Genomic DNA, 26,983 nt, shown 5'->3' with positions numbered 1-26,983 from the left:
TAATGTATGGATTATTTTGACTATAACAAATACTCAGATGAAACATATTGTGCTATTTATCACAGACTACTTTGTGTCAAAGTTAAACAAGGACTGTCTCCTCCTCACCAGTGTAATGATCAAAGATATGATCAAGAGCCTCACATACAGTATATCGTTTGGTCATTGTGCTTCCACAGAATGAATTGTGAGCAAGGCCGATCAAATAAACTTCACGTAGCAAATAAGACATAATTTTTGTTGTTAACCAAATTCCACGCTCTCATTGACCTACATACAAAAACTGCTTGCTTGGTGGGCAAAACAACACAAAAACGCCACCTGCTGGAGGGAGACAGATTTTCTGCCGAGTTGGTCCTCTCTCTCCCTCCTTTTTCTCTCCGATCCCATCCACATTAAGACTTCCGGTTTTCTGATGTTGCCTTTAAAATAAAAGTCCACGGTAACGTGAATATGTGTATATTTATTTGACGTTAGAACATGTTTTAAAATTCAAATGTCACTTAAATATGAACATATGAATCATTGTTAATGTTTGGACAATTATTTTTTATATATCAATAAATACAGGATATTGATTATTTTTAGAATGTTGTCGTTTTGTTGCTGACGAGACGCTGGTGAGAGGCAGGGAGAAGGAAAGAAGCCTCTCAAACTAGAACTGTAAACGGCAGCTCTTATCACTAAACTTAGCACAATGTCGAAGAATACAGTGTCTAATCGATTCAGGACAGTAGACGTTGACGAATACGACGAGAACAAATTTGTTGACGAGGAGGATGGAGGTGAAAATCAGCTGGGTCCTGACGAGGCAGAAGTGGACTCGCTAATCAGACAATATCCTTTTATCTAGCTAGCAAAGCAATGCTTTTTTTGCTCATTTGGCCAGTGTATCTGCCGGTTCGTTTGAATGCATTAGTGTTGGTGCTGCTGTAATTATGGTGCCAAGCCAAGTGCCATCATGTCTCAACTGGCGAGGTGTGGTAATTAGGGTTGGCAGCTGGCTAGCGTGTTAGCTGTCGGACTCACTGAGATATAATAAGAACGGTCTGAATATATTAGGACTGCTTGATTGCTAGATGCTGAAAACTGGGATGACATTGTTGAGAATGGTTCTGCCTGTTTTGGAAACGATACGAATGACAAGTGTGCATGCTATTTCAAATGCACCAATTGATAAGTGTGAATGTGCACAAGTAAGTAAACTCGCTGTTTCGTATGATTGAGGCTACTTATCTACAAGCATTGATAAGAAGGATTACTGTGGTCAATATCAATTCAATTTCAGCTCAACATAACCTAAGTACCCCAATGAAGAACCCCAACTCTGTCTGGTAGTCACATTCCAGGGATTGTTTTACAACTCCTCAGAAAAGGGATATAACTAGCCGTTGGTTCCTTTAGATTCCCTCATATACCCTTCAGAGTAAGTTTTACGTCATCCGAGGCTTGTGATAAACATTGAATGGGGAAGTGGAGTTCAATGCCTTATAAGTCAGTAGCAGCCGGACGAATCTCTCTGCAGAACTTCCTGTGTGAGTGTTGAGGACCCGGCTCCACAATGGGACAAAAGGTCCCTCGGTTCAAACGTCCCTAACGTTACTTAAAAAATAAATAAGTTAAATGCACTGTAGACCTTGTTTGATTTATTAGACCATGCATATTGGGGCAAAACAGGTTGGGGCAAAACAAATGCCTCTGTGCTGTCAAATCATGCAGAATACAACAGGAGTAGACTTTATAATGAAATGCTTACTTACGAGCCCATTCTCAACAGTGCAGAGTTAAAAAGTAAGACACATATTTGCTAAATAAATAGGAAATAGTAACAATAATGCTCTCAATGGTGCAGTTGTAGAACTTTTTGAGGATCTGAGTGCCCATGCTAAGTCTTTTCAGCCTCCTGAGGGGGAATAAGCATTGTTGTGACCTCTTCTCGACTGTGTTGGTGTGTTTGAACCACGATAGGTCCTTAGTGATGTGGACACTGAGGAACTTGAAACTCTCGACCCGCGCTATTACAGCCCCGTTGATGTGAATGGGGTGTGTTTGGATCTCTGTTTCCTGTAGTTCACAATCAGCTCCTTTGTCTGCTGATGTTGAGGAAGAGTTTTTTTTATATATTTTTTGTTATATATATATATATATATATTTGCCCTTTTTTTTTTCTCATCATTTTCGTGATATCCAATAGGTAGTTACAGTCTTGTCCCATCGCTGCAACTTCCATACGGACTCGGGAGAGGTTAAGGTCGAGAGCCATGACCCTGCCAAGCCGCACTGCTTCTTGACACACTTCACGCTTAACCCGGAAGCCAGCTGCACCAATGTGTTGGAGGAAACACCGTACTACTGGCGACTAAAGTCAGCGCGCAGGTACCCGGCCCAACTAAGGAGTCGCTGGAGCGCGATGGGACAAGGAAATCCCGGCCGGCCAAACCCTCCCCTAACCCAGACGACACTGGGCCAATTGTGCGCTGCCTCATGTGTCTCCCGGACGGCTGTGTCACTGCCCGGGTCTGTAGTGACACCTCAAGCACTGCGATGCATTGCCTTAGTCCGCTGCGCCACTCGGGAGGCCCGAGGGAGAGGTTGTTGTGGATCTTTTGGAGTGGTATGCGCATTGGAGTAGGTCCAGTGTTTCTGGGATGTTGATGTGAGCCATGACCAGACTTTCAAAGCCTTTTATGGCAACAGATGTGAGTGCTATAGGGCTATAGTCATTTAGACTTGTTACCTTGGTGTTCTTAGGCACAGGGACTATAGTGGTTTGCTTGGAACATGTAGGTATTACAGACTGGGTCCTTAGAAAGTTTGAAAATGTCAGTGAAGACACTTGCCAGCTGGTCAGCGCATGCTCTGAGTACCCGTCCTGGTAATCCGTCTGGCCCTGCGACTTTGAATGTTAACCTGTTTAAAGGTCTTACTTACATCTGCTGTGGAGGGCGTTATCAAACATTCATCCGAAACAGCTGGTGCTCTCATGCCACAGTTCAGTGTTGCTTGCCTCAAAGCGAGCATAGAAGGCGTTTAGCTCGTCTGGTAGGCTTGCGTCACTGGGCAGCTCTCAGCTGGGATTCCCTTTGCACGAAGCCTCCAGTGATGATCCATGGCACGAAGCCTCCAGTGATGATCCATGGCACGAAGCCTCCAGTGATGATCCATGGCACGAAGCCTCCAGTGATGATCCATGGCACGAAGCCTCCAGTGATGATCCATGGCACGAAGCCTCCAGTGATGATCCATGTCACGGAGCCTCCAGTAATGATCTATGGCACGGAGCCTCCAGTAATGATCCATGGCACGGAGCCTCCAGTAATGATCCATGGCACGAAGCCTCTAGTAATGATCCATGGCACGAAGCCTCCAGTAATGATCCATGGCACAAAGCCTCCAGTAATGATCCATGGCACGGAGCCTCCAGTAATGATCCATGGCACGGAGCCTCCACTAATGATCCATGGCACGGAGCCTCCAGTAATGATCCATGGCACGGAGCCTCCAGTAATGATCCATGGCACGAAGCCTCCAGTAATGATCCATGGCACGAAGCCTCCAGTGATGATCCATGGCACGAAGCCTCCAGTAATGATCCATGGCACGAAGCCTCCAGTAATGATCCATAGCACGAAGCCTCCAGTAATGATCCATGGCACGAAGCCTCCAGTAATGATCCATGGCACGGTGCCTACAGTGTTGATCCTCAGTCCTCCAGCGACGGTCCTCAGTCCGGGGCCTGCGGAGAGGGTCCCCACACCAGAGGCGCCACCAAAGTGGGGGGAGCCAGAGATGGAGCGGGGTCTACGCCCCAAACCGGAGCCGCCGCCAAGGGTAGATACCCACCCGGACCCTCCCCTAATAGGTTCAGGTTTGCGGTCGGGAGTTCGCACCTTTGGGGGGAGGGGGGACGACTGTCATTCCCCGACCTTAGAGAGAGCCATTTCAATGGCATTTGAGAACATGTTTGAAATTTGGAAACATGAACACACTCCTAGCGCCATTTGGACAACTGACTGGAGATATAAGCTCATCAACTGTGTCTGCAGTAGACGTGGTACCGTCTGTCATGGCATTGAAACGCTCAACAAAACTGCCGACACAGACCTTGGGGTTAAAACTTACAAAAGTACCGGAGGTGGTGAACAAGCGATTCGGTGGCATTCTCTCTGAGGCTCTTTACTGTGTCACCACCATGCTCGATGCTTTGTACAAGGACCGCTACTTCAATGCAGACAAGAAACAGGGTTTATGTGAACATATGTTACATACACAGCTGGACAAGATGGAAACGGACACAGTGACAGTGCACATTGGAAGAGAGGCCACGGACAGACAGAGCTGAAACTTCACTGCTTGACATGTATGACGAAATCCTGGTTGAAAATATAAACGACGATTTACATCGAAACAGCAAGTAAGTGAAATAAATAGGTTTTGATGATGTTTTACTGGTAATGGGGACATACGTAAATGCCAACAAAATAACTTTTTGGTGTGTGTGTGTGTGTAACCTGTATTTAACTAGGCAAGTCAGTGAAGAGCAAATTGTTATTTACAATGACGGCCTACACCAGCCAAACCCAGACGACGCTGGGCCCATTGTGCTCCGCCCTATGGGACTCCCAATCACGGCCGGATGTGATACAGCCTGGATTCGAACCATGGACTGTAGTAGCGCCTCATGCCTTAGACCGCTGCATCCGTGTGTGTGTGTGTGTGTTAACTACTAGAATGCTTAAAAGGCCGCTAAAATTTTAAATATCGGTATCCCTTGTTTTTGTCAAGGAAAATATCGGATATCGGTATCGGCCAAAAATGTCATATCGGTGCATCCCTAACCCCTATATTTCTACAATTACATAATTTAGCAGACACTGTTATCCAGCGAGTCTTACAGGAGCAATTAGGGTTAAGTGCCTTGCTCAAGGGCACATCAACAGATCTTTCTTTCACATGTCGGCTCGGGGATTCAAACCAGCAACCTTTCGGTTACTGGTCCAATGCGGTTAACCGCTAGGCTTCTTAAGCATTGTGAGACTTCTGTTAGATCAAATAACCCTCACGATTAAATATAGCAATTATTTTTTTTCGTCTTTACCAAATTCGCCACTCTCTCATTGCCACCATTCAAAAATCCTCACTTTCCTAATAATTAATGATCTGCTTAACGTGGACAGATTTTGGGCGGAATAAACTCTCTCGCTTCGCCTCTTCCTCTCTGGTGTAGCCAGGGGTGTCTTCATTCAGACCAAGACCTCAGCAAACCCTTTTAAAACGCTTTGCAGCGGAAAGTGCAGACTCCGTTTACTCCAAACTGAAAAAGTTTTGCAACGAAAACTAGAGTTTCTATTGGACAAATTCATTCTGCTGGCTTCTGTTTGATTCCTTTTGGTTTCTAGCAACACTTGAGTTGTCAAGTGTCTGATTGGTAGTAAACTGTGACATTCAATGTATTGATGTGATTTGACTGGCCATGTATTGATGTGATGTAATGATTCTATTTTCAAAGACAAGGTTGGGTTTGATTGGACAGACTGTTGTTCTAGGACGGTGTTATAATCCAGACTACCAGATATTGTCCACGTTGCCTCCTTAACCCCTCTCTGCACAGGGAACCTGATGGAGTCCTTGCAGGCAGTCCTGAAGAACCCACCAATCAAAACCAAGAACCAGAACGTCAAGGTGAGTCTAGATAACTCAATGGAAAAAGTCTTACAATGAGCTGATATGTGTCTGACTTCCATTTAGGGCCACATAAACGTTAGGCCCACCTAATGTATTTAGTAGAGACTTAGTCATAGGAACTATGAATGTAGGCTGTATCGTAGCTTCTTTTAACCTGTTGCTAAGTTGGGTTCCCTGGAGATTTCTTTCCGTACATAATAGGGGAACTTTATTGTGTTTTGTCAGGACTGTGCCGAGGGCCTTGTGTTGAAGGTGCTGAGTGCCTTTAAGAGCAGTGACGTAGACAAGGGAGTCCAGTCTCTGGATAAGAACGGAGTGGACCTGCTCATGAAGTATATCTACAAAGGCTTTGAGACGCCATCGGATAACAGCAGTGCCGTCCTGCTGCAGTGGCATGAAAAGGTACTGTCATCAACACACCATAGGTTTTACTGTCCTTGTGGGGACCAAACAATTGATTTCCATTGAAAGTCCCAATTTTCTTAACCCCTAAACCTAACCCTAACTTCTAACCATAAACCTAACCCCTAAACCTAACCCTAACTTCTAACCATAAACCTAACCCCTAAACCTAACCCTAACTTCTAACCATAAACCTAACCCCTAAACCTAACCCTAACTTCTAACCATAAACCTAACCCTAACTTCTAACCCTAAACCTAACCACTAATCCTAACCTTAATTGTAAACCTAAACCCTACACCTAACCACTAATCCTAACCTTAATTGTAAACCTAAACCCTAAGCCTAAAATAGCCTTTTTCCTTGTGGATACCAGTGAAGTATCCCCACTTGTCTGAACGTTCCTTGCTTTACTATCCTTGTGAGGATAACAAAAAGCACACACACTAATTAGACTTGATAAAAGTACTGCCATACACACACACACACACACACACACACACTAATTAGACTTGATAAACACAGTTGCATATGTGTGTATGTAAGTTACATGATGTCCCTTTATTTCCTTCCCCTCTGTCCCAGGCTCTATCTGCAGGTGGCCTGGGATGCATCGTTAGAGTACTAACAGCCAGGAAGACTGTCTAACAGAGAAGGAGAGGAGCCATGTTCTTCACAGCGACCGTCTGGTGCACATTACAACACAAGGATGAGATCCAGTAGATCACAGCGTGTCACAGAGAAAGATCCCTCCTATCTGTCTCTGCTTGTTTTCACATCTCACTTCCCTATGTCTCCCTACACACACACACTGATACAGCTGTTTCACACATTCACCCAAACACATAACACATGCCAAATTGGCATCGTTTTTAGTATTTTTACTCCATTCCTTTCCTTCTCTAGACCCTCAAACACACACCAGCACAATACTACAGAACTCTTCTTAGGTATGGCTTTGTTTTTCTCAGGAAAAATCTATTTTATAACAGTTATTTGTCTACCCTGCTACTCTTTTTTTTATTAAAGCTCTGATAGGCTGGTGTCTTTGTTAAAAAGCTGATCAGAAAATTCCTGATGGAACAAAACCTTATAATTCCACAGAAAATCCCTAATTTGCCCTTCTGTGACCCGTGGGGGCAGAGGGAGGGAGGCTCCTGAAAAGCACAGCCACAGATGGAGCGGGGTGGATTTGCGGGTGGGGGAAGTTTTTGCCAGCAGGGGTGGTCCAGCCATCATCCTGCCTGCCCTAGTTAGGGATTAATACCCACGATGCATTACGGCCCCCTTTTACTACTAGCACCACTGCTATTAATCCTAGACTGTGTTCCTGTAAAAACACTACCCTACCACTTAGCTAATGTAAAGGGCATGCAGTCTAAGTGGTGTCCTAGTATGGGTTTAGTGAGAGAGCCTATTCCACAGTGTTCTCTCACTCACTGAATCATGTACAGGGCATCATCATGTCAGACTTTGTTGTAATATTGTTTAGTAAGGGATGCATTTGTAATGCTTCCAGGACATAAGAATAGTTTCACTAAGTTGCAAACTTTCAATAAATTCCCTGGTTTTCCAGAAATCGTGTTTGTAGGATTCCGGATTTATTCCATCTTGATTCCAGGAATCCTCCAACCGGTAAAACTAGGGAATTTATTTAAAGGTTCTGGAATTTTCCAACCCTAACACCTATGATTATTAGTATTTTGACGAACAGAATTTGCCTTGGATGTATTCTTTGCTCTGTCGGGCCACATTCCCTCACCAGTATATTTTGTATGCTATCACTGCTAGTCAATCATGGTGTATCTTTCATTGAGGTATTTTTTTATTTAACTAGGCGAGTCAGTTAAACAAATTCTTATTTACAATGACAGCCTAGGAACAGTGGGTTAACTGCCTTGTTCAGGGGCAGAACGACAGATTTTTACCAGCCCAACGCTCTAACCACTAGGCTACCTGCCACCCCCACATTTAACCTGTGTTTGTTAAAGTGTCATGGTTTTTCTATTGTGATTTTTAAATGGCACTTTGGGTCTCTTCATGATAATTGATCAGTATTTTAAAAAGCCATCAGTTTACAAAACATTAAGAACACCTTCCTAATATTGAGTTGCACCCTCAGAACAGCCTCAATTCGTCAGGTCAGGGACTCTACAAGGTGTTGAAAGCGTTGCACAGGGATGCTGGCCAATGTTGTCTTCAATGTTTCACACAGTTGTCAAGTTGGCTGGATGTCCTTTGGGTGGTGGACCATTCTTGATACACGGGAAACTGTTGCGCATGAAAAACACAGCAGCGTTGCAGTTCCTGATACAAACCAGTACGCTTGGCACCTACTACCATACACCGTTCAAATGCATTTAATATGTTGTCTTGCTCATTCACCCTCTGAATGACACACATACACAGTCCGTGTCTCTGTTGTCTCAAGGCTTAAAAATCCTTTTAACCTGGCTCCTCCCCTTCATCTACACTGATGAGTGAAGTTGATTTAACATGTGACTACAATAAGGGATCATAGCTTTCACCTGGTCAGTCTGTCATGGAAAGAGCAGGTGTTCATAATGTACCCTCAGTGCTCTTACATGTATTTTGTTTAAGACCCAAGTATTTGGAATATGAACCCAGGAAATGTGTTTGGTTGAAATACAAGCATGCAGGACAGTATTTTTGTGGTGCACAACCAAACACTTCCCCTGGCTTTTGTGTCATGCATTGTGGGACCCTGATTTCTCTGTCCGCTTTATCTGCCTTTACTGCTGTCTGCTTTATCTGCCTTTACTGGTAGATCACATCTGTTGCCAAAGTAGCTGATTGCTTTCCTGAAAGTAGTCTGTTTTGAACTGAAACGGCTACTTACATCCATGTTCTGAGCAGCCCTTGGCAGGTGTTTAGATAACCCATGTCAACTGAGCAATCAGGACTTGCAGATAATGGTGGAATATGTACTATATCATGTTTTTCATGATTGATGACATAAATGAACCCTGTTTTTAATATATTGAGATGAAATTATGGCTTTTGCTCATTCTCGCTCTAAAAAAAGTTCAAGTTTCAAAAATAAAAATTGTCCATATGTTTTTATTTTTTATGTTCTAATTATTTTTCTATTATTTACGTTCAAATCAGTGTCTTCTGTTCATTCCTCCCAAGCCCTTATTGTTTGAGTCTGTTTTATCTCTATATGTGAGTCACAAATGGCAGCCAGTCCTTGTAACCCTGCACTGCTTTTGATCATAGCCCTATGGGCCCAGGTCAAAGTAGTGCACTATATAGGGAATAGGGTGCCATTTGATGCAACCTGTCTCTGTAAAGAGGGTCAAACAATTCATTATTGATCCACAAAGCCCCTTAACATTGGAGAGAACAGGATTCTATTTAAGATATCTGGCCAATAAATAGATGTTTACTTCCATCTGAGGGGAACTCGCTATTCTGCATTCAAGGTCCCCATAATAAATCATTTATGGGGAAACCACATTTTGATTAATGATGCCAAATTTTTTTTTAATATGTGTGTATTTTTTCTTGTTTTAATAATCTCATCAGTGGTGATACATTAGTAGCTGTTTTTATAATTATGCAGTTGAAATGTTAAAATGCTCAATTGCAAAAAAAAAAAAATCAAAGGAACATATCAAACTGGTATACAAACTGCCTTACTCCATGTTTGTGATTAAATCATATGAAAACAGATTTTGAAGTTCTGAGTTATTTACTGGTGAAAAGTACTCTTGTGGTACAGCAGATAACTAGTCACAGAAACACCTCTTATCATGATTGTATATCTTTTATTTTTTATAAAAATGTAATACAGTAAAATACAGTATAGAAATACATTACAAGAAAAATCAAACACTTCTATACAAATCATAAAAATAGAATACATCTTGGTAACTGACTAAGGATGAAGTGGTTAAAAGAATCCTATGAACCTTTAATGTTGTGATTGTATTGACTGTAATGAAGTAATGACCACTACTATCGGACACACAGGTAATGGAGTGTGTTGTGTACTCTGGGGATGAGGAAGAGGGGTGATTACCTGAGGTGGGCAAGAGTTTGACCATAGAGATGTGATACAATGGTGCAATGTCGATCTAAGTCTGACTGATGGACAGCCAAACTCCTCTCGCCAACAAGTCTCTACAGGCACCATTTCAGACCAATCAAATTACTTGCTCTGTTCTCCGGTCTGATGTCACAACATTTTGCGACCAACCAGCCAAAGAGTTACGCAAAGGAGGGAACTGACTCTTTTTTTTGGTATTCAAGCACTTCCCAATAAGTTAATAGGTAGATGTAAATAAAGGCTAGATAATGTTTCTTGTCTCTACCACTTTAAGCCTGAGGAGAGGAGGAGGGGAGGAAGACTACATTCTGGACCAACGGTGGACTCATCATGGGACCTGGAGAAGCAGTCTGGGTCATCTGTAAAGATCACAACACCTTGTGGACGAGAGAGGGCAGTGTAAAGTACAAGAGGGTCAAACAATTCATTCTAGTTCCACAAAGCCCCTTAACATTGGAGAGAACAGGATTCTATTTAGGATATCTGGCCAATAAATAGATGTTTACTTCCATCCGAGGGGAACTCTTTGGTGTGCACCAGGGACGAGTGTTGAGTCATCTCCTAATCTGCCTCCTGGGATTGCAGTGCTGTTCTCCTGTCCCACTTTAGTAGTTCTCATATACGAACAGTCTTTTTCTACTTGTTCCCATTTACTTATGTGGCAGCTTTACCAACCAACCACATACACACACACATACATACATCCACGCACATGCTCGTTCGCAGTGGTGCTGCATAGAGGTCGCAACCTTTTCTGTGCCACCCCCCATTTACACCGTCCTTTTAAAGTGCTCTCAGTAGGGATAGGCGGAGACGGCGATGTAGACGATGAAGGTGGTCTGGTACTCGATGCCTCCGTCAGCGCTGTAGGACAGGGAGCGAACCTTCATCCTGAAGGTGTGGGGCTCTCGGAGGGCCCTGGTTGTGAACAGCACCCCTTTCAGGTTCTCGTCTCGCAGGGCGAAGGGTAACGTCACGTCCTCGTCCACCACCAGGAAGGAGGTACGGGGGTGCACCACGCCGTCCTGCGTGTACGCCACCAGCCGGATCAGGTCCTGATTGGCCGCAATGCCAAAGGGGAGGGACAGCAGTTTGTACTCCAGTGCGTAAGGGCTTAGTGCACACTCCAGGTCGTTGGGAGGGCATTTCTTCAGACAGAACCTACAACACAGAACACACAACATGGACATTTTGCTACGGTATTCTGTACTTATGGCTCTATTCAATCAGATCCGCTTTAGCCAACATCCACATAGCGTTGGAGCCGTCAAATGCACAAGTGGCTCCTGGAATTATACCTAAAGGGGACATTGCCATTGGCTGCACGGAGTCACATTAACAGAAATCGAATGCAGTCTGTTTACAAGTTGGAACACAGGAATGTGAGATGTAATCTACACCTTGATAAGGCTGATAGAAATCCTCAATTTCGCTTAATGATTTTCAATTTGAGCAACATTATTTCTATATAGGCTACACCTTCTCATTCTGAACATCTAACGTGAGTGGGACAGGTATGGCTTTGTGACAATGATCACAAGAGCAACTGCTTGCCAATTTTACAGCTCCAACACAGCTCCACCTCCGGCACGGCCAAAACATCAGCTATGCGGGTGTCGGCTATCCCCGGTTAAAGTTTGGTCTGATTGAGCCTAGGTCTTAAGTGTATATACTGCATGATTCTTCAGACAAAATGCAACAAATGTAATGTAAAAAAAAGTGCTGGAGAAAGTACCGGTATGCAGGTGTGTGTTAGTAGTTGTGTGTATGACAGCATTCGGAAAGTATTCAGACCCCTCAAATTTTTTTCCACAATTTGTTATGATACAGCCTTATTCTAAAATGGATTTACTAAATAAAAAAAATCCTCATCACTCTACAGACTGTCTGTACCCAAACAGTTCTGCTGCATTGAAGGTCCCCAAGAACACACTGGCCTCCATCATTCTTAAATGGAAGAAGTTTGGAACCACCAAGACTCTCCATTGAGCTGGCCGCCCGACCAAACTGAGCAATAGGGAGAAAGGCCTTGGTCAGGGAGGTGACCAAGAACCCGATGGTCACTCTGACAGAGCTCCAGAGTTCTTCTGGTGATGGTAGAACTTTCCAGAAGGACAACCATCTCTGCAGCACTCCACCAATCAGGTAGAGTGACCAGATAGAAGCCACTCCTCAGTAAAAGGTACATGACAGTCCTCTTGGAGTTTGCCAAAAGGCACCTAAAGACTCTCAGACCATGAGAAACAAGATTCTCTGGTCTGATGAAACCAATATTGAACTCTTTGGCCTGAATGCCAAGCGTCATGTCTGGAGGAAACCTGGCACCATCCTTACGGTGAAGCATGGTGGTGGAAGCATCATGCTATGGGGATGTTTTTCAGTGGCAGAGACTGGGAGACTAGTCAGGATCAAGGGAAAGATGAACAGAGCAAAGTACAGAGAGATCCTTGATGAAAACCTGCACCAGAGTACTCAGGACCTCAGACTGGGGTGAAGGTTCACCTTCCAACAGGACAACAACCCTAAGCACACAGCCAAGACAACGCAGGAGTGGCTTCAGGACAAGTCTCTGAATGTCCTTGAGTGGCCCAGCCAGAAACTGGACTTGAACCCGATCAAACATCTCTGTAGAGAACTGAAAATAGCTGTGCACCGACGCTCCCCATCCAATCTGACAGAGCTTGATGGGATCTCCAGAGAAGAATGGGAGAAACTCCCCAAATACAGGTGTGCCAAGCTTGTATTATCATACCCAAGCAGATTTGAGGCTGTAATCACTGCCAAAGATGCTTCAACAAAGTACTGAGTAAACGGTCTGAATACTTATGTAAATGTTATATTTCTGTTTTAAATGTTTAATAAATGTGCCAACATTTCTGTGTAGATTGATGAGGGGGGGGAAAACAATTTAATCAATTTTAAAAGAAGGCTGTAACATAATAAAATGTGGAAAAAGTCAAGGGGTCTGAATACTCCGATTACACATAAGAGTATGAGTCAATGTGTGTTTACTGTTTACCCTGTTGCTGGGTCTCTCTGGTAGTTAGGTGGGCAGGGTGTATCGATACACTGGTAACTTCCTCTCATGTTAAAGCACATCCTGTTGGTCCCACACTGGACATTCTGCTCCAGACACTCATCTATATCTGCCCTCACAATACAGGAGTTAGTTATACAATGTGTACCAATACATAACACCACAATACAGGAGTTAGTTACTCCAATACATAACACCACAATACAGGAGTTAGTTACTCCAATACATAACACCACAATACAGGAGTTAGTTGCTCCAATACATAACACCACAATACAGGAGTTAGTTATACAATGTGTACCAATACATAACACCACAATACAGGAGTTAGTTACTCCAATTGTATTGTCCTCTCTCTCTTCCCTCCTCCCTCCTCTTTCTCTTCCCTCCTCCCCATCTCTCTCTTCCCTCCTCTCTCTCTTCCCTCCTCCTCCCCCTCCCTCCTCTCTCTCTTCCCTCTTTCCTCCTCTCTCTCTTCCCCCTCCCTCATCTCTCTCTTCCCTCCTCCCCTCTCTCCTCCCCCTCTCTCTCTTCCCTCTCTCTCTTCCCCCTCCCTCCTCTCTCTATTCCCTCCTCCCCTCTCTCCTCCCTTCTCCCCCCTCTCTCTCTTCCCTCTCTCTCTTCCCTCCTCCCCCATCTCTCTCTTCCCTATTACCTCCTCTCTCTTTCCCTTCCCTCCCTTCTCTCCTCCCCCCTGCCCCCTCTCACTCTTCCCTCCTCTCTTTCCCTCCTGCCTCCCCTCTCTCTTCCCTCCCCCCTCTCTCTGTGGTGCTGTGACATCACCAGACAGTAATGAGTGTGAGCATGCGCCCCAGCCCTACGCGCACCAGTGCCTCAACACCCCCGGCAGCATCAAGTGTGTGTGCCCGCCAGGGCGCCACCTGTTACTCCAATACAAACCACAATACAGGAGTTAGTTACTCCAATACATAACACCACAATACAGGAGTTAGTTATACAATGTGTACCAATACATAACACCACAATACAGGAGTTAGTTATACAATGTGTACCAACACATAACACCACAATACAGGAGTTAGTTATACAATGTGTACCAACACATAACACCATGTAAATATATCACTAGCCACTTTAAACAATGCTACCTTATATAATGTTACTTACCCTACATTATTCATCTCATATGCATACGTATATACTGTACTCAATATCATCGACTGTATCCTTATGTAATACATGTATCACTAGCCACTTTAACTATGCCACTTTGTTTACATACTCATCTCATATGTATATACTGTACTCGATACCATCTACTGTATCTTGCCTATGCTGCTCTGTACCATCACTCATTCATATATCCTTATGTACATATTCTTTATCCCCTTACACTGTGTACAAGACAGTAGTTTTGGAATTGTTAGTTAGATTACTTGTTGGTTATTACTGCATTGTCGGAACTTGAAGCACAAGCATTTCGCTACACTCGCATTAACATCTGCTAACCATGTGTATGTGACAAATAAAATTTGATTTGATTTGATTTGATTTGACAATACAGGAGTTAGTTATACCAATACATAACACCACAATACAAGAGTTAGTTATACAATGTGTACCAACACATAACACCACAATACAGGAGTTAGTTATACAATGTGTACCAACACATAACACCACAATACAGGAGTTAGTTATACCAATACATAACACCACAATACAGGAGTTAGTTATACCAATACATAACACCACAATACAGGAGTTAGTTATACCAATACATAACACCACAATACAGGAGTTAGTTATACAATGTGTACCAATACATAACACCACAATACAGGAGTTAGTTATACAATGTGTACCAACACATAACACCACAATACAGGAGTTAGTTATACCAATACATAACACCACAATACAGGAGTTAGTTATACCAATACATAACACCACAATACAGGAGTTAGTTATACCAATACATAACACCACAATACAGGAGTTAGTTATACCAATACATAACACCACAATACAGGAGTTAGTTATACCAATACATAACACCACAATACAGGAGTTAGTTATACCAATACATAACACCACAATACAGGAGTTAGTTATACCAATACATAACACCACAATACAGGAGTTAGTTATACAATGTGTACCAACACATAACACCACAATACAGGAGTTAGTTATACCAATACATAACACCACAATACAGGAGTTAGTTATACCAATACATAACACCACAATACAGGAGTTAGTTATACCAATACATAACACCACAATACAGGAGTTAGTTATACCAATACATAACACCACAATACAGGAGTTAGTTATACCAATACATAACACCACAATACAGGAGTTAGTTATACCAATACATAACACCACAATACAGGAGTTAGTTATACCAATACATAACACCACAATACAGGAGTTAGTTATACCAATACATAACACCACAATACAGGAGTTAGTTATACCAATACATAACACCACAATACAGGAGTTAGTTATACCAATACATAACACCACAATACAGGAGTTAGTTATACAATGTGTACCAATACATAACACCACAATACAGGAGTTAGTTATACCAATACATAACACCACAATACAGGAGTTAGTTATACCAATACATAACACCACAATACAGGAGTTAGTTATACCAATACATAACACCACAATACAGGAGTTAGTTATACAATGTGTACCAATACATAACACCACAATACAGGAGTTAGTTACTCCAATACATAACACCACAATACAGGAGTTAGTTATACCAATACATAACACCACAATACAGGAGTTAGTTATACCAATACATAACACCACAATACAGGAGTTAGTTATACCAATACATAACACCACAATACAGGAGTTAGTTATACCAATACATAACACCACAATACAGGAGTTAGTTATACCAATACATAACACCACAATACAGGAGTTAGTTATACCAATACATAACACCACAATACAGGAGTTAGTTATACCAATACATAACACCACAATACAGGAGTTAGTTATACAATGTGTACCAACACATAACACCACAATACAGGAGTTAGTTATACCAATACATAACACCACAATACAGGAGTTAGTTATACCAATACATAACACCACAATACAGGAGTTAGTTATACCAATACATAACACCACAATACAGGAGTTAGTTATACCAATACATAACACCACAATACAGGAGTTAGTTATACCAATACATAACACCACAATACAGGAGTTAGTTATACCAATACATAACACCACAATACAGGAGTTAGTTATACCAATACATAACACCACAATACAGGAGTTAGTTATACCAATACATAACACCACAATACAGGAGTTAGTTATACCAATACATAACACCACAATACAGGAGTTAGTTATACCAATACATAACACCACAATACAGGAGTTAGTTATACAATGTGTACCAATACATAACACCACAATACAGGAGTTAGTTATACCAATACATAACACCACAATACAGGAGTTAGTTATACCAATACATAACACCACAATACAGGAGTTAGTTATACCAATACATAACACCACAATACAGGAGTTAGTTATACAATGTGTACCAATACATAACACCACAATACAGGAGTTAGTTACTCCAATACATAACACCACAATACAGGAGTTAGTTATACCAATACATAACACCACAATACAGGAGTTAGTTATACCAATACATAACACCACAATACAGGAGTTAGTTATACCAATACATAACACCACAATACAGGAGTTAGTTATACCAATACATAACACCACAATACAGGAGTTAGTTATACCAATTCATAACACCACAATACAGGAGTTAGTTATACCAATTCATAACACATGATGCAGTTATTGAGTATACTGTACCTGCAACTTTTACATAGATACATTTTCCTCATCAAATTATTTCATTGAATGTATTTCCTTATAGTAGAATATAGGGATGATCTCTGAGTGATGACGAATGGATAGATATATCAATAACATGAATAACTGATTAATCGATTGACTGACATATGGAGGTGTTCTGCTCACCTTGGCAGGTCTTGCCATTGGTCATGAGGCGGTAGCCGGCTGGACACTGACACCTATGGCTCCCTGGAGTGTTCATACACTCATGCTGGCACGTGTCCCTCACCTCACACTCGTTGATGTCTACACACACAGACACACACACACACACACACACACACACACACACACACACACACACACACACACACACACACACACACACACACACACACAGAGGAAACATTTATCAGTTGAAACATGTTATAAAGGTGTTTTAGAAAACAAGGGGAAGCAAACCCCAGGTAGCACAGCCATGCAGCCAGACCCTCCTCCTCTCCTTTCAAACTCCTCCCCCTCTGCCTGTCCCCCTGCCTCCTCCATAGTTACCTAGGCAACGGCCACCCCTGGCCTCGTACCCCTGCGGACAGGCCAGGGCCTCCCTGCGTCTACGCTGCCTATAGCGCCCCCCTGTGGCAGCGTAGGAGGGGTAGCTCTGAGAGGCCAGGCTGTGGTACTGGCGCTGGAAGGCGCTCCGCTCAGGGGAGTCCTGGGAGGAGCTGTAGCCGTATGAGAAGCTCTGGTAGCTGGGAGGCAGCTTCTCCAGCCCCGCGCAGGACTTTCCATCCCCAAGCAGGTGGCGCCCTGGCGGGCACACACACTTGAAGCTGCCGGGGGTGTTGAGGCACTGGTGCGCGCAGGGCTGGGGCGCATGCTCACACTCATTACTGTCTGGTGATGTCACAGCACCACAGAGAGAGGGGGGAGGGAGGAGAGAGGGGGGGCAGGAGGGAAAGAGAGGAGGGAAGAGTGAGAGGGGGCAGGGGGCAGGAGAGAAGGGAGGGAAGGGAAAGAGAGAGGAGGTAGTAGGGAAGAGAGAGATGGGGGAGGAGGGAAGAGAGAGAGGAGGGAGGGGGAAGAGAGAGAGGGAAGAGAGAGAGGGGGAGGAGAGAGGGGAGGAGGGAAGAGAGAGAGGAGGGAGGGGGAAGAGAGAGAGGAGGAAGAAGGGAAGAGAGAGAGGAGGGAGGGGGAGGAGGAGGGAAGAGAGAGAGGAGGGAAGAGAGAGATGGGGAGGAGGGAAGAGAGAGAGGAGGGAGGAGGGAAGAGAGAGAGGAGGGAGGACAGAGGAGGAAGAGAAAAGGAAGAAAACAAGCAGAGTAAAAGTTGAGTAAAGAGGGGGATATGGAGCAGGGGAAACATACAGATAAGACAGAGGATAAGGCAATTAAGGAAGAAGCAGATGAAGTGGGAGAATAAAGTGGTGTGAGGAAGACAAGAGGATGAGAAAGGAAGAGATGGAAAACAATCACCCCAACGTACAGGAACAATCACCCCAACGTACAGGAATAATCACCCCAACGTACAGGAATAATCACCCCAACGTACAGGAACAATCACCCCAACGTACAGGAACAATCACCCCAACGTACAGGAACAATCACCCCAACGTACAGGAACAATCACCCCAACGTACAGGAACAATCACCCCAACGTACAGGAACAATCACCCCAACGTACAGGAACAATCACCCCAACGTACAGGAATAATCACCCCAACGTACAGGAACAATCACCCCAACGTACAGGAACAATCACCCCAACGTACAGGAACAATCACCCCAACGTACAGGAACAATCACCCCAACGTACAGGAACAATCACCCCAACGTACAGGAATAATCACCCCAACGTACAGGAACAATCACCCCAACGTACAGGAACAATCACCCCAACGTACAGGAATAATCACCCCAACGTACAGGAACAATCACCCCAACGTACAGGAACAATCACCCCAACGTACAGGAACAATCACCCCAACGTTTGACAATACATATCATGTCCCTAAGGCATAAGTGTATTCATCTAAAAAGTGTCTTTTAACTTTTTATTTATGTTCTATTTTACCCCCTTTTTCTCCCCAATTTTGATCTTGTCTCATTGCTGCAACTCCCCAACGGGCTCAGGAGGTGAAGTCATTCGTCCTCCGAAGCATGACTCGCCAAACCACGCTTCTTAATAACACCCGCCCACTTAAACCAGAAGCCACCAATGTGTTGGAGGAAACACCTTTCAACTGACGACCAAGGTCAGCCCGGCCCGCCACAAGGAGTCACTAGAGCACGATGAGCCAAGTAAAGCCCCCCACGGCCAAGCCCTCCCCTAACCCTGACGACGCTGGGCCAAGCCCTCCCCTATCCCTGACGACGCTGGGCCAATTGTGCGCAGCCCTATGGGAGTCCTGATCACGGCCGGTTGTAATACAGCACGGGATCGAACCCGGGTCTGTAGTGACGCCTTTAGCACTGCAATGCAGTTCTTTAGACCACTGCACCACTCGGGAGGCCCGCCTTTTAACTTTTTCAATGAGAGAATGAATACATTACATCTCACACCAAACAAGAATGCTTGAATTAAATCAAATCCATGGGCTCTATTCAATCTCTGAAGCGTTACAGATTGTGCGATAGAAATGTTAAGGTAATTTCATTTTGAGCTGATATCTGCAGCGTTTACCATGAAGCAGTCTCCGCTACGTGGGAACATTGCCTTTAAATTCCAATCATGCTGTAACGCGGAACTTGCGCAATACGGATTGGATAGAGACCTACATCTGTATATATTGTAAATACATACTTTTTCAGGTTTGCCAAATAGTCTCTTAACTCACTATGGTGCTCAGTTAAAATGTTGCCACTTGAAATTTAAATGAAACATACTGTATATACAATTTAATGCAACACAATATTCAAATTGTACAGGTAAGTAGGTACAGAGTAGACATCAGTGTCCAGTGTTGATGATGTCATAGGGGATACAGACAGAGACAGTGAGTGTATGCCATTGCAAAGCAAAGCGACCCCAGGTCGGGTGCAACCCGGTCAAAAGGTCAAAGGTGGAAACTCAGGTGTAAGAGTGACAGAGCCAAGAGTGAGAGAGAGAGATGCTGGCCTTGTGATGACAGACAGACAGACAGGTTCATTCCAGGTCCCTTTCCTGATGTCCTGTTGTCCTGTCTGTGGCTCCTTACCTTTCTGTTAACCCCGTGTTTAAACTCTAACTACACAGCCACTCAGTACCTAGTGCTCATCTTCTGTTTGTGATAGTTATGAGATAGCAAGGGATTCCCACAGAAGACAACAGTTCTTTAGCTACATTAGCATTATAAAGGCAGAGGGAGGATGTGATGCCACAGCTGGCTGGGGTATTACTGCAGCTTAGAGCAGGGACTGAGGGAGAGATGGAGAGAGGTATGCATGCAGAAGCAGAGGTGTAGTGGGTGAGGGGTATTGGGTAGTGGGTGAGGAGTAGTGGGTTAGTGGTAGTGGGTAAGGGAGAGTGGGTGAGGGGTAATGGTGAAGGGTGAGGGGTAGTGGGTAAAGGATAGTGGTGAAGGATGAGAGGTAGTGGGTGTGGGGTGGTGGGGTAGTGGGGTGAGGAGTAGTGGATAATGGGTGAGGGGTAGTGGGTAAGGAGTGAGGGGTAGTGGGTGAGTTATAGTGGGTGAGGGGTAGTGGGTGAGGTACAATGGGTGAGGGATAGTGGAGGTCTGCGTGCAGAAGCAGGGCAGCTGAGGGGTAGTGGGTGAGGGGTGGTGGGTGAGGTGGTTTGGGGGTAGAGGGGGTACGTACCCACACAGGGGCGTCCTACACCCTGAGAGCGATAGCCCCTGGGGCAGGTACAATGGTAGCTCCCTCTGCTGTTCTCACAGATCTGGTTGTATCTGCACTGGTGTGTCCCGTCTCTGCATTCATCTATATCTATAGGGAGAAGACACATGGAGAGGTTTTATATTGAATATAGATATTTGACATTGAAACCATTACCCCACCAAACAGAAAGGGCTGTATATAAAATCCACCCACTCCCAACCTTTTCTTATCCACAGATCTACTGGACACAAAATCCTCCTTTCAGTTTTGAATAGTGTCTTTTGAAGTTGGGTCCGGGTGAGTTATGAAGGGGCTGATGCCCAGTTCTGGCACACTCACCCACACACGTCCCGTTGGCACCTTTGGTCATGCCAGCAGGGCAAAGGTCAATACAGGTGTAGCTTCCCCGCATGTTCTTACACTGCTGGTCTGAACGACACACCCTCTGTCTGCACTCGTTTATGTCTGAGGAGAGATAGAGAGAGAGAGAGAGAGAGAGAGAGAGAGAGAGAGAGAGAGAGAGAGAGAGAGAGAGAGAGAGGGAGAGGGAGAGAGAGAGAGAGAGAGAGAGGGAGAGGGAGAGAGAGAGCGAGAGAGAGAGAGGGAGAGGGAGAGGGAGAGAGGGCGAGAGAGAGAGCGAGAGAGAGGGCGAGAGAGAGAGAGAGAGGGCGAGAGAGAGAGAGAGAGAGAGAGAGAGAGAGAGAGAGAGAGAGAGAGAGAGAGAGAGAGAGAGAGAGAGAGAGAGAGAGAGAGAGAGAGAGAGAGAGAGAGAGAGAGAGAGAGAGAGAGAGAGAGAGAGAGGGAGACAGGGCGAGGGAGAGAGGGCGAGAGAGAGGGCGAGAGAGAGGGCGAGAGAGAAAAGAGAAGCAGGTCAGGTCCAGAACTGAAACCATCAAAACGCGTTTCACACTATTGTGCCTACCCAATCTGCAGTGTACTGTGCTCACCTATACAGCGGCGGTTCCTGAGTTGGTACCCGGGCTCACAGGCACAGCGGTAGCTACCGATGGTGTTCAGACAGTGCTGGTTACACGGGTTAGACTCCTGGCACTCATTAACATCTTGAAAATGACGCAAAATCAAATAAACAATAATACAATGACAGCTTAGAAATAGCTTTATACCTTCATAGGGCTGTGGCGGGCGGGACGTTTTGTCAGCCGGTTATTGTCATGCAACAGACTGCCGGTCTCACGGCAATAGACCGTTAATTAACATAAACACGTTTAGCATCTCCTGGTCACCATGCATAAAAGATACATCGCTTTTGGAACATCTACATTTTAAAAAGTATAATAAATCAATGTAATATAAAACATCACAATCAATCCATGCTTTATTTTAGGCAAGTCTAAAGAAACATTATGATATTAAGAAAATGTATTTCAGAAGAACAGAATATGAGTTGACCTACTGTATGTTATCTGGCTATGCACCATGCCATAGGCTGTAGGCTTGTTCATTTAGCTGACAAGATATGCTTAGAAGTCCCATTCCATTATTTTATATGATATGATTTTATAGTAAGAGAATTATAATTTAACTTAATTGAATAAAATAGAAAGGATATCTTTCGCATTCTGGAGGAGCGTGCCCATATGAAGTGGCTATGTTGAGCGTAAAAGTGATGATTTGAAACCTATATGCTAGATTTATTTGGCAACTTTAGTAGTGTATGATACAAACCTTAGAATTCCTTAGAAATAAAAACATACACTATATATACAGAAGTATATTGAGGAGAGGTGAGTTTTAAAAGAACATCCTGGTTTGATAAGTGTTTGATGTGATTTTTGATTGCATTTGCATTGATGTCAGAGTGGTTAGAGGGACAATAGAGCCCTGAGTACCAGGCCATTAGGACCTGATGGAGGGACAATAGAGCCCTGAGTACCAGGCCATTAGGACCTGATGGAGGGACAATAGAGCCCTGAGTACCAGGCCATTAGGACCTGATGGAGGGACAATAGAGCCCTGAGTACCAGGCCATTAGGACCTGATGGAGGGACAATAGAGCCCTGAGTACCAGGCCATTAGGACCTGATGGAGGGACAATAGAGCCCTGAGTACCAGGCCATTAGGACCTGATGGAGGGACAATAGAGCCCTGAGTATCAGGCCATTAGGACCTGATGGAGGGACAATGGAGCCCTGAGTATCAGGCCATTAGAACCTGATGGAGGGACAATGGAGCCCTGAGTATCAGGCCATTAGGACCTGATGGAGGGACAATGGAGCCCTGAGTATCAGGCCATTAGGACCTGATGGAGGGACAATGTAGCCCTGAGTATCAGGCCATTAGGACCTGATGGAGGGACAATAGAGCCCTGAGTATCAGGTCGTTAGCGTCAGTTAAGAACAAATTCTTATTTACAATGACGGCCTACACCGCCCAAACCCGGATGACGCTGGACCAATTGTGCGCCGACCTATGGGACTCCCGATCACGGCTGGTTGTGATACAGCCTGGGATCAAACCAGGGTCTGTAGTGACACCTCTAGTACAGAGATGCAGTGCCTTAGACCGCTTAGCCACTCGGGAGCCCTGACTCCTGACTGCTGGTGTGAAAGGTAATGCGATCAACGTAACAACCCTACATAGTAATGACACTTAATATACTGTATTAACTACTGACAATCTTGAAGATGGAAATGAGTGTAACCTTGGCAACTGTGTCCATCGGCTGTCCTTCTGAAGCCCCGCCCACAGCGCATCACACAGCGGTAAGAGCCAATGGTGTTCTCACAGTCCTGCCCGTCATGGCACATGTGCCCACCCAGAGAACACTCATCAATGTCTGAGAACATAGAGAGAGGGAATCATTAGACATGAAGTCTTTTAACAGAGGCAGAGATTCTATGCGAGTAAAGGTGGTTTTTATAGAGGAATTAAATAGGTATTTGTTTTTCAGTGTACATAGGGCTCGATTCAATCCGTATGGCAGAAATATCCCAGAAGATCCGTTTTATAGCTCGAATGAAATTTAAAGGCGATGTTCCCACGTTCGCGGAGACTGCATTCACAGTAAACTCTGTGTACGTTGGCTCAATTGGAAATGAACTGTACATTTCTACACAGATCTCCTGTGATACTTCCGCGGTCCTGATTGAATCCAGCCCATAGTGTGTGTGTGTGTTTGTGTGTGTGGGGCGTACCCTGACAGGTCCTGCCGTCAGCTGAGATGGTGAGTCCTCGGGGACAGGAGCAATAGTAGGTTCCCATGGCATTGTGACAGACATGAGAACAAGGGCTCCTCTCCTTACACTCATCCTCATCTGAATCATAACACAAACAATAACAGTCTTATACTCGACATCGATATTGACATGAGCTAGGACTTATACTCTGCCATTTTACCCCAAACGCCGTTTTAAATCAAGACAAATTATGCATTTAAGTGAAATTAAAATGTGCATTTAAGTGAAATTAAAATGTGCATTTAAGTGAAATTAAAATGTGCATTTAAGTGAAATTAAAATGTGCATTTAAGTGAAATTAAAATGTGCATTTAAGTGAAATTAAAATGTGCATTTAAGTGAATCTCCACTGAACATAACGTAACAAAGTAAACTGTTCCAGCATGAACAGAGGTGTGGACAAACTCCCCATGTTGAGAAGACAGACTACCAAAATAAGAGGCTTGTCATGATTACCTGCACAGTAGGGTCCTGCAGAGTCCAGCCTGAAGCCAACGGGACACTGGTTACTACGATCACCTGACAGAATATGGATAAGGTTGTTATGTTAAAGAGAGTGAGATATACAAAAGTATGTGGACACCTTTAAACTAGTGGATTCGGTTATTTCAGCCACACCCGTTGCTGACAGGATTATAACATTGAGCACACAGCCATGCAATCTCCATAGACAAACACTGGCAGTAGAATGGCCTGTACTGAAGAGCTCAGCGACTTTCATCATGGCACCGTCAAAGGATGCCACCTTTCCAACAAGTCAGTTCGTCAAATTTCTGCCCTGCTAGAGCTGCCCCGGTCAACTGTAAGTGCTGTTATTGTGAAGTGGAAACGTAATGTAGTGTATAGATAGTGTATACACTGAGTGTACAAAACATTAGGAACTTCCCATGACATAGATTGACCAGGTGAAAGCTATGATCCCTTTTTGATGTCACTTGTTAAATCCACTTCAAATCAGTGTAGATGAAGGGGAGGAGACAGGTTAAAGAAGGATTTTGTTTAGCCTTGAGACAATTGAGACATGGATTGTGTATGTGTGCCATTCAGAGGGTGAATAGGCAAGACAAAAGATTTAAGTGCTTTTGAACGGGGTATGGTAGTAAGAGTCCAGAACTGCAACACTGCTGGGTTTTTCACACTAAATGGTCCACCACCCCAAGGACATCCAGCGAACTTGACACAACTATGGGAAGCATTGGAGTCAACATGGGCCAGCATCCTTGTGGAACACTTTCGACACCTTGTAGAGTCCATGCCCCGACGAATTGAGGCTGTTTTGAGGGCAAAGGGGGGGAGGGGTGCAAATGAATAGGGAAGTAAAGAGAGAGAGAGAAAAACAAGGACTTTAAAGTCTCACCCTTGGTGATGGTGGCGTGGAGCTTGTATTCCAGGACTTCCTCTAGGGGGTGGTAGTGGGCGCTGATGGCCGAGGCATGGAGCGTCTCCACCAGGTAGGGCATCTTTCCCTTGGCAGGGTCGTAGGTGATTGTGTGGTTCCAGGAGTAAGGCACACTGACCCGGTCAATACTGAACATCCGGGTGGAGAGAGCATACAGCTGGCCTGGACCAGTCTGAATGTAGTCCTCTGTGTAGTCCTGGGTCAGATGAACAACAGCCAGCATGGATAAGCCTTAACCAACAAGTTCTGCACCTCATAACCACCTTTCATTGTCTTTTTGTAATTCATTTAAACTGTTTGATCGTGATCTGTAGTCTGGTTATCAACGTCTGTCATTATGGGCCAAACTTAAGATCTGTTGTGTATGTTACACAAAGATTGTCTTCAGCACTGATTTCAGTTACACAACAGATCTCAAATGAGGAAAGTATGATAGTATGGAGTGTGTAGTGTAGGGTGTAATACGTCTGGAGCTGTGTTTTCTGTTACCTTGATGCTGATGTCAGTATTAGACGGCAGCTGCAGAATGTGTCCATTCAGCACGATATCCAATAGCAGTGCTCCGTCTGAGTCCAGCCCCCGAGCCACATGGGTCATCCTCAGGATCTCACCTGGTGGACAAAGAGGCTGAAACCCTTTATTCTCTGGTCTTCATGGTAATACCTGTTATCCCATTTAGGGATAATGGGTAACACACACACACACACACACACACACAAATTCATCCCCTTCTCACCTGTGGCAAACTCCACCTGTGTCTCCCGTCTGAACACACCTCTGGTCAGAGAGTAGCCGTTCACTGCCTCCCCTAGCTCCTGAGCCGTCGTCCAATAGATGGAGTTCAGGATGGAGATCAGCTTCCTCATAGCTGGGCCTGCATGGGGTCAACAGGTGAGGTCAGGAAAGGGGTCATTCAAGAAGATTTTGAAACAGGGTGATTCGTTTGAACTGGGGTCAATTAGTGCAGCTCTTTCCTTTGTGACAAAATAAACCTGACTCTGTTATCTGATCTGTGCTTAGAAACAACTACAGCCTACATCTTTATAAACTTAACACACCATAGATAATCTATTAGGGTACATATTGAACTCAATGTCATAATGTATATTACAGTTTTTTCCAACTGCTTACACACAAAATCTTTTCAAGTCACACGATTTTTGAAAACTACACACCAAATATCCAAAACCATAACCTATTTCTCAGCCTTTGACTCAGTTGTCAATTGCATAAAACACTTTTTTTCAAAACACTACACACAATTTTCTACCTAAAACACAAACATTTAACAGGAAGTGACTTGCTTTCCTTTTCCAAACACAACCAATCAAAATGCTACACTTATTCACCAGGTCACACACACACTCCTCACATGTGCGAACACTAATAGCTTAACTGATTACTAACCAATCACTGCTTTACTGTAGTATAGGCCTATAAATAGGTCAAAGGTCAGATGACCTGTTTTGAACAATGGATGCCAACAATGGACAGAGAGCAAGAGGAGTAGGAGGGAGAGGAAGAGGAAGA

At 44.2% G+C, this 26,983-nt stretch overlaps 2 protein-coding genes across 2 annotated transcripts in view; one reads left to right on the top strand and one right to left on the bottom strand.

Annotated features, from left to right (window-relative positions):
• Positions 1–610: 610 nt before the first annotated feature.
• On the top strand, positions 611–9,737 carry LOC139409508 (actin related protein 2/3 complex, subunit 5B). The gene is made up of 4 exons (XM_071154769.1): positions 611–838; positions 5,611–5,682; positions 5,911–6,087; positions 6,673–9,737. Exons 1-4 carry the CDS (start codon positions 698–700, stop codon positions 6,733–6,735), a joined length of 453 nt encoding a protein of 150 aa, XP_071010870.1. The 5' UTR covers positions 611–697; the 3' UTR covers positions 6,736–9,737.
• A 124-nt stretch (positions 9,738–9,861) lies between these two features.
• The window catches only part of LOC139409507 (hemicentin 1), a 242,956-nt gene continuing 225,834 nt past the window's right edge, over positions 9,862–26,983 (bottom strand). The window contains exons 94-106 of the mRNA XM_071154768.1: positions 26,190–26,327; positions 25,943–26,064; positions 25,412–25,649; positions 24,511–24,573; positions 24,013–24,132; positions 23,520–23,654; positions 21,805–21,918; positions 21,197–21,322; positions 20,837–20,965; positions 17,595–17,936; positions 17,229–17,348; positions 13,179–13,305; positions 9,862–11,320 (exon numbers count right to left, since the gene is read on the bottom strand). Of these exons, the coding sequence (XP_071010869.1) occupies positions 10,954–11,320; positions 13,179–13,305; positions 17,229–17,348; positions 17,595–17,936; positions 20,837–20,965; positions 21,197–21,322; positions 21,805–21,918; positions 23,520–23,654; positions 24,013–24,132; positions 24,511–24,573; positions 25,412–25,649; positions 25,943–26,064; positions 26,190–26,327 (2,141 nt within the window). The 3' untranslated portion in view covers positions 9,862–10,953. The remainder of the gene's footprint in view (positions 11,321–13,178; positions 13,306–17,228; positions 17,349–17,594; positions 17,937–20,836; positions 20,966–21,196; positions 21,323–21,804; positions 21,919–23,519; positions 23,655–24,012; positions 24,133–24,510; positions 24,574–25,411; positions 25,650–25,942; positions 26,065–26,189; positions 26,328–26,983) is intronic.

The sequence above is a fragment of the Oncorhynchus clarkii genome, chromosome 5 (genome assembly GCF_045791955.1).
Source record: "Oncorhynchus clarkii lewisi isolate Uvic-CL-2024 chromosome 5, UVic_Ocla_1.0, whole genome shotgun sequence".
NCBI lineage: Eukaryota > Metazoa > Chordata > Actinopteri > Salmoniformes > Salmonidae > Oncorhynchus > Oncorhynchus clarkii.
Note: the sequence above shows the minus strand (reverse complement) of the source record. Positions and strands in the feature narration are given on the sequence as shown.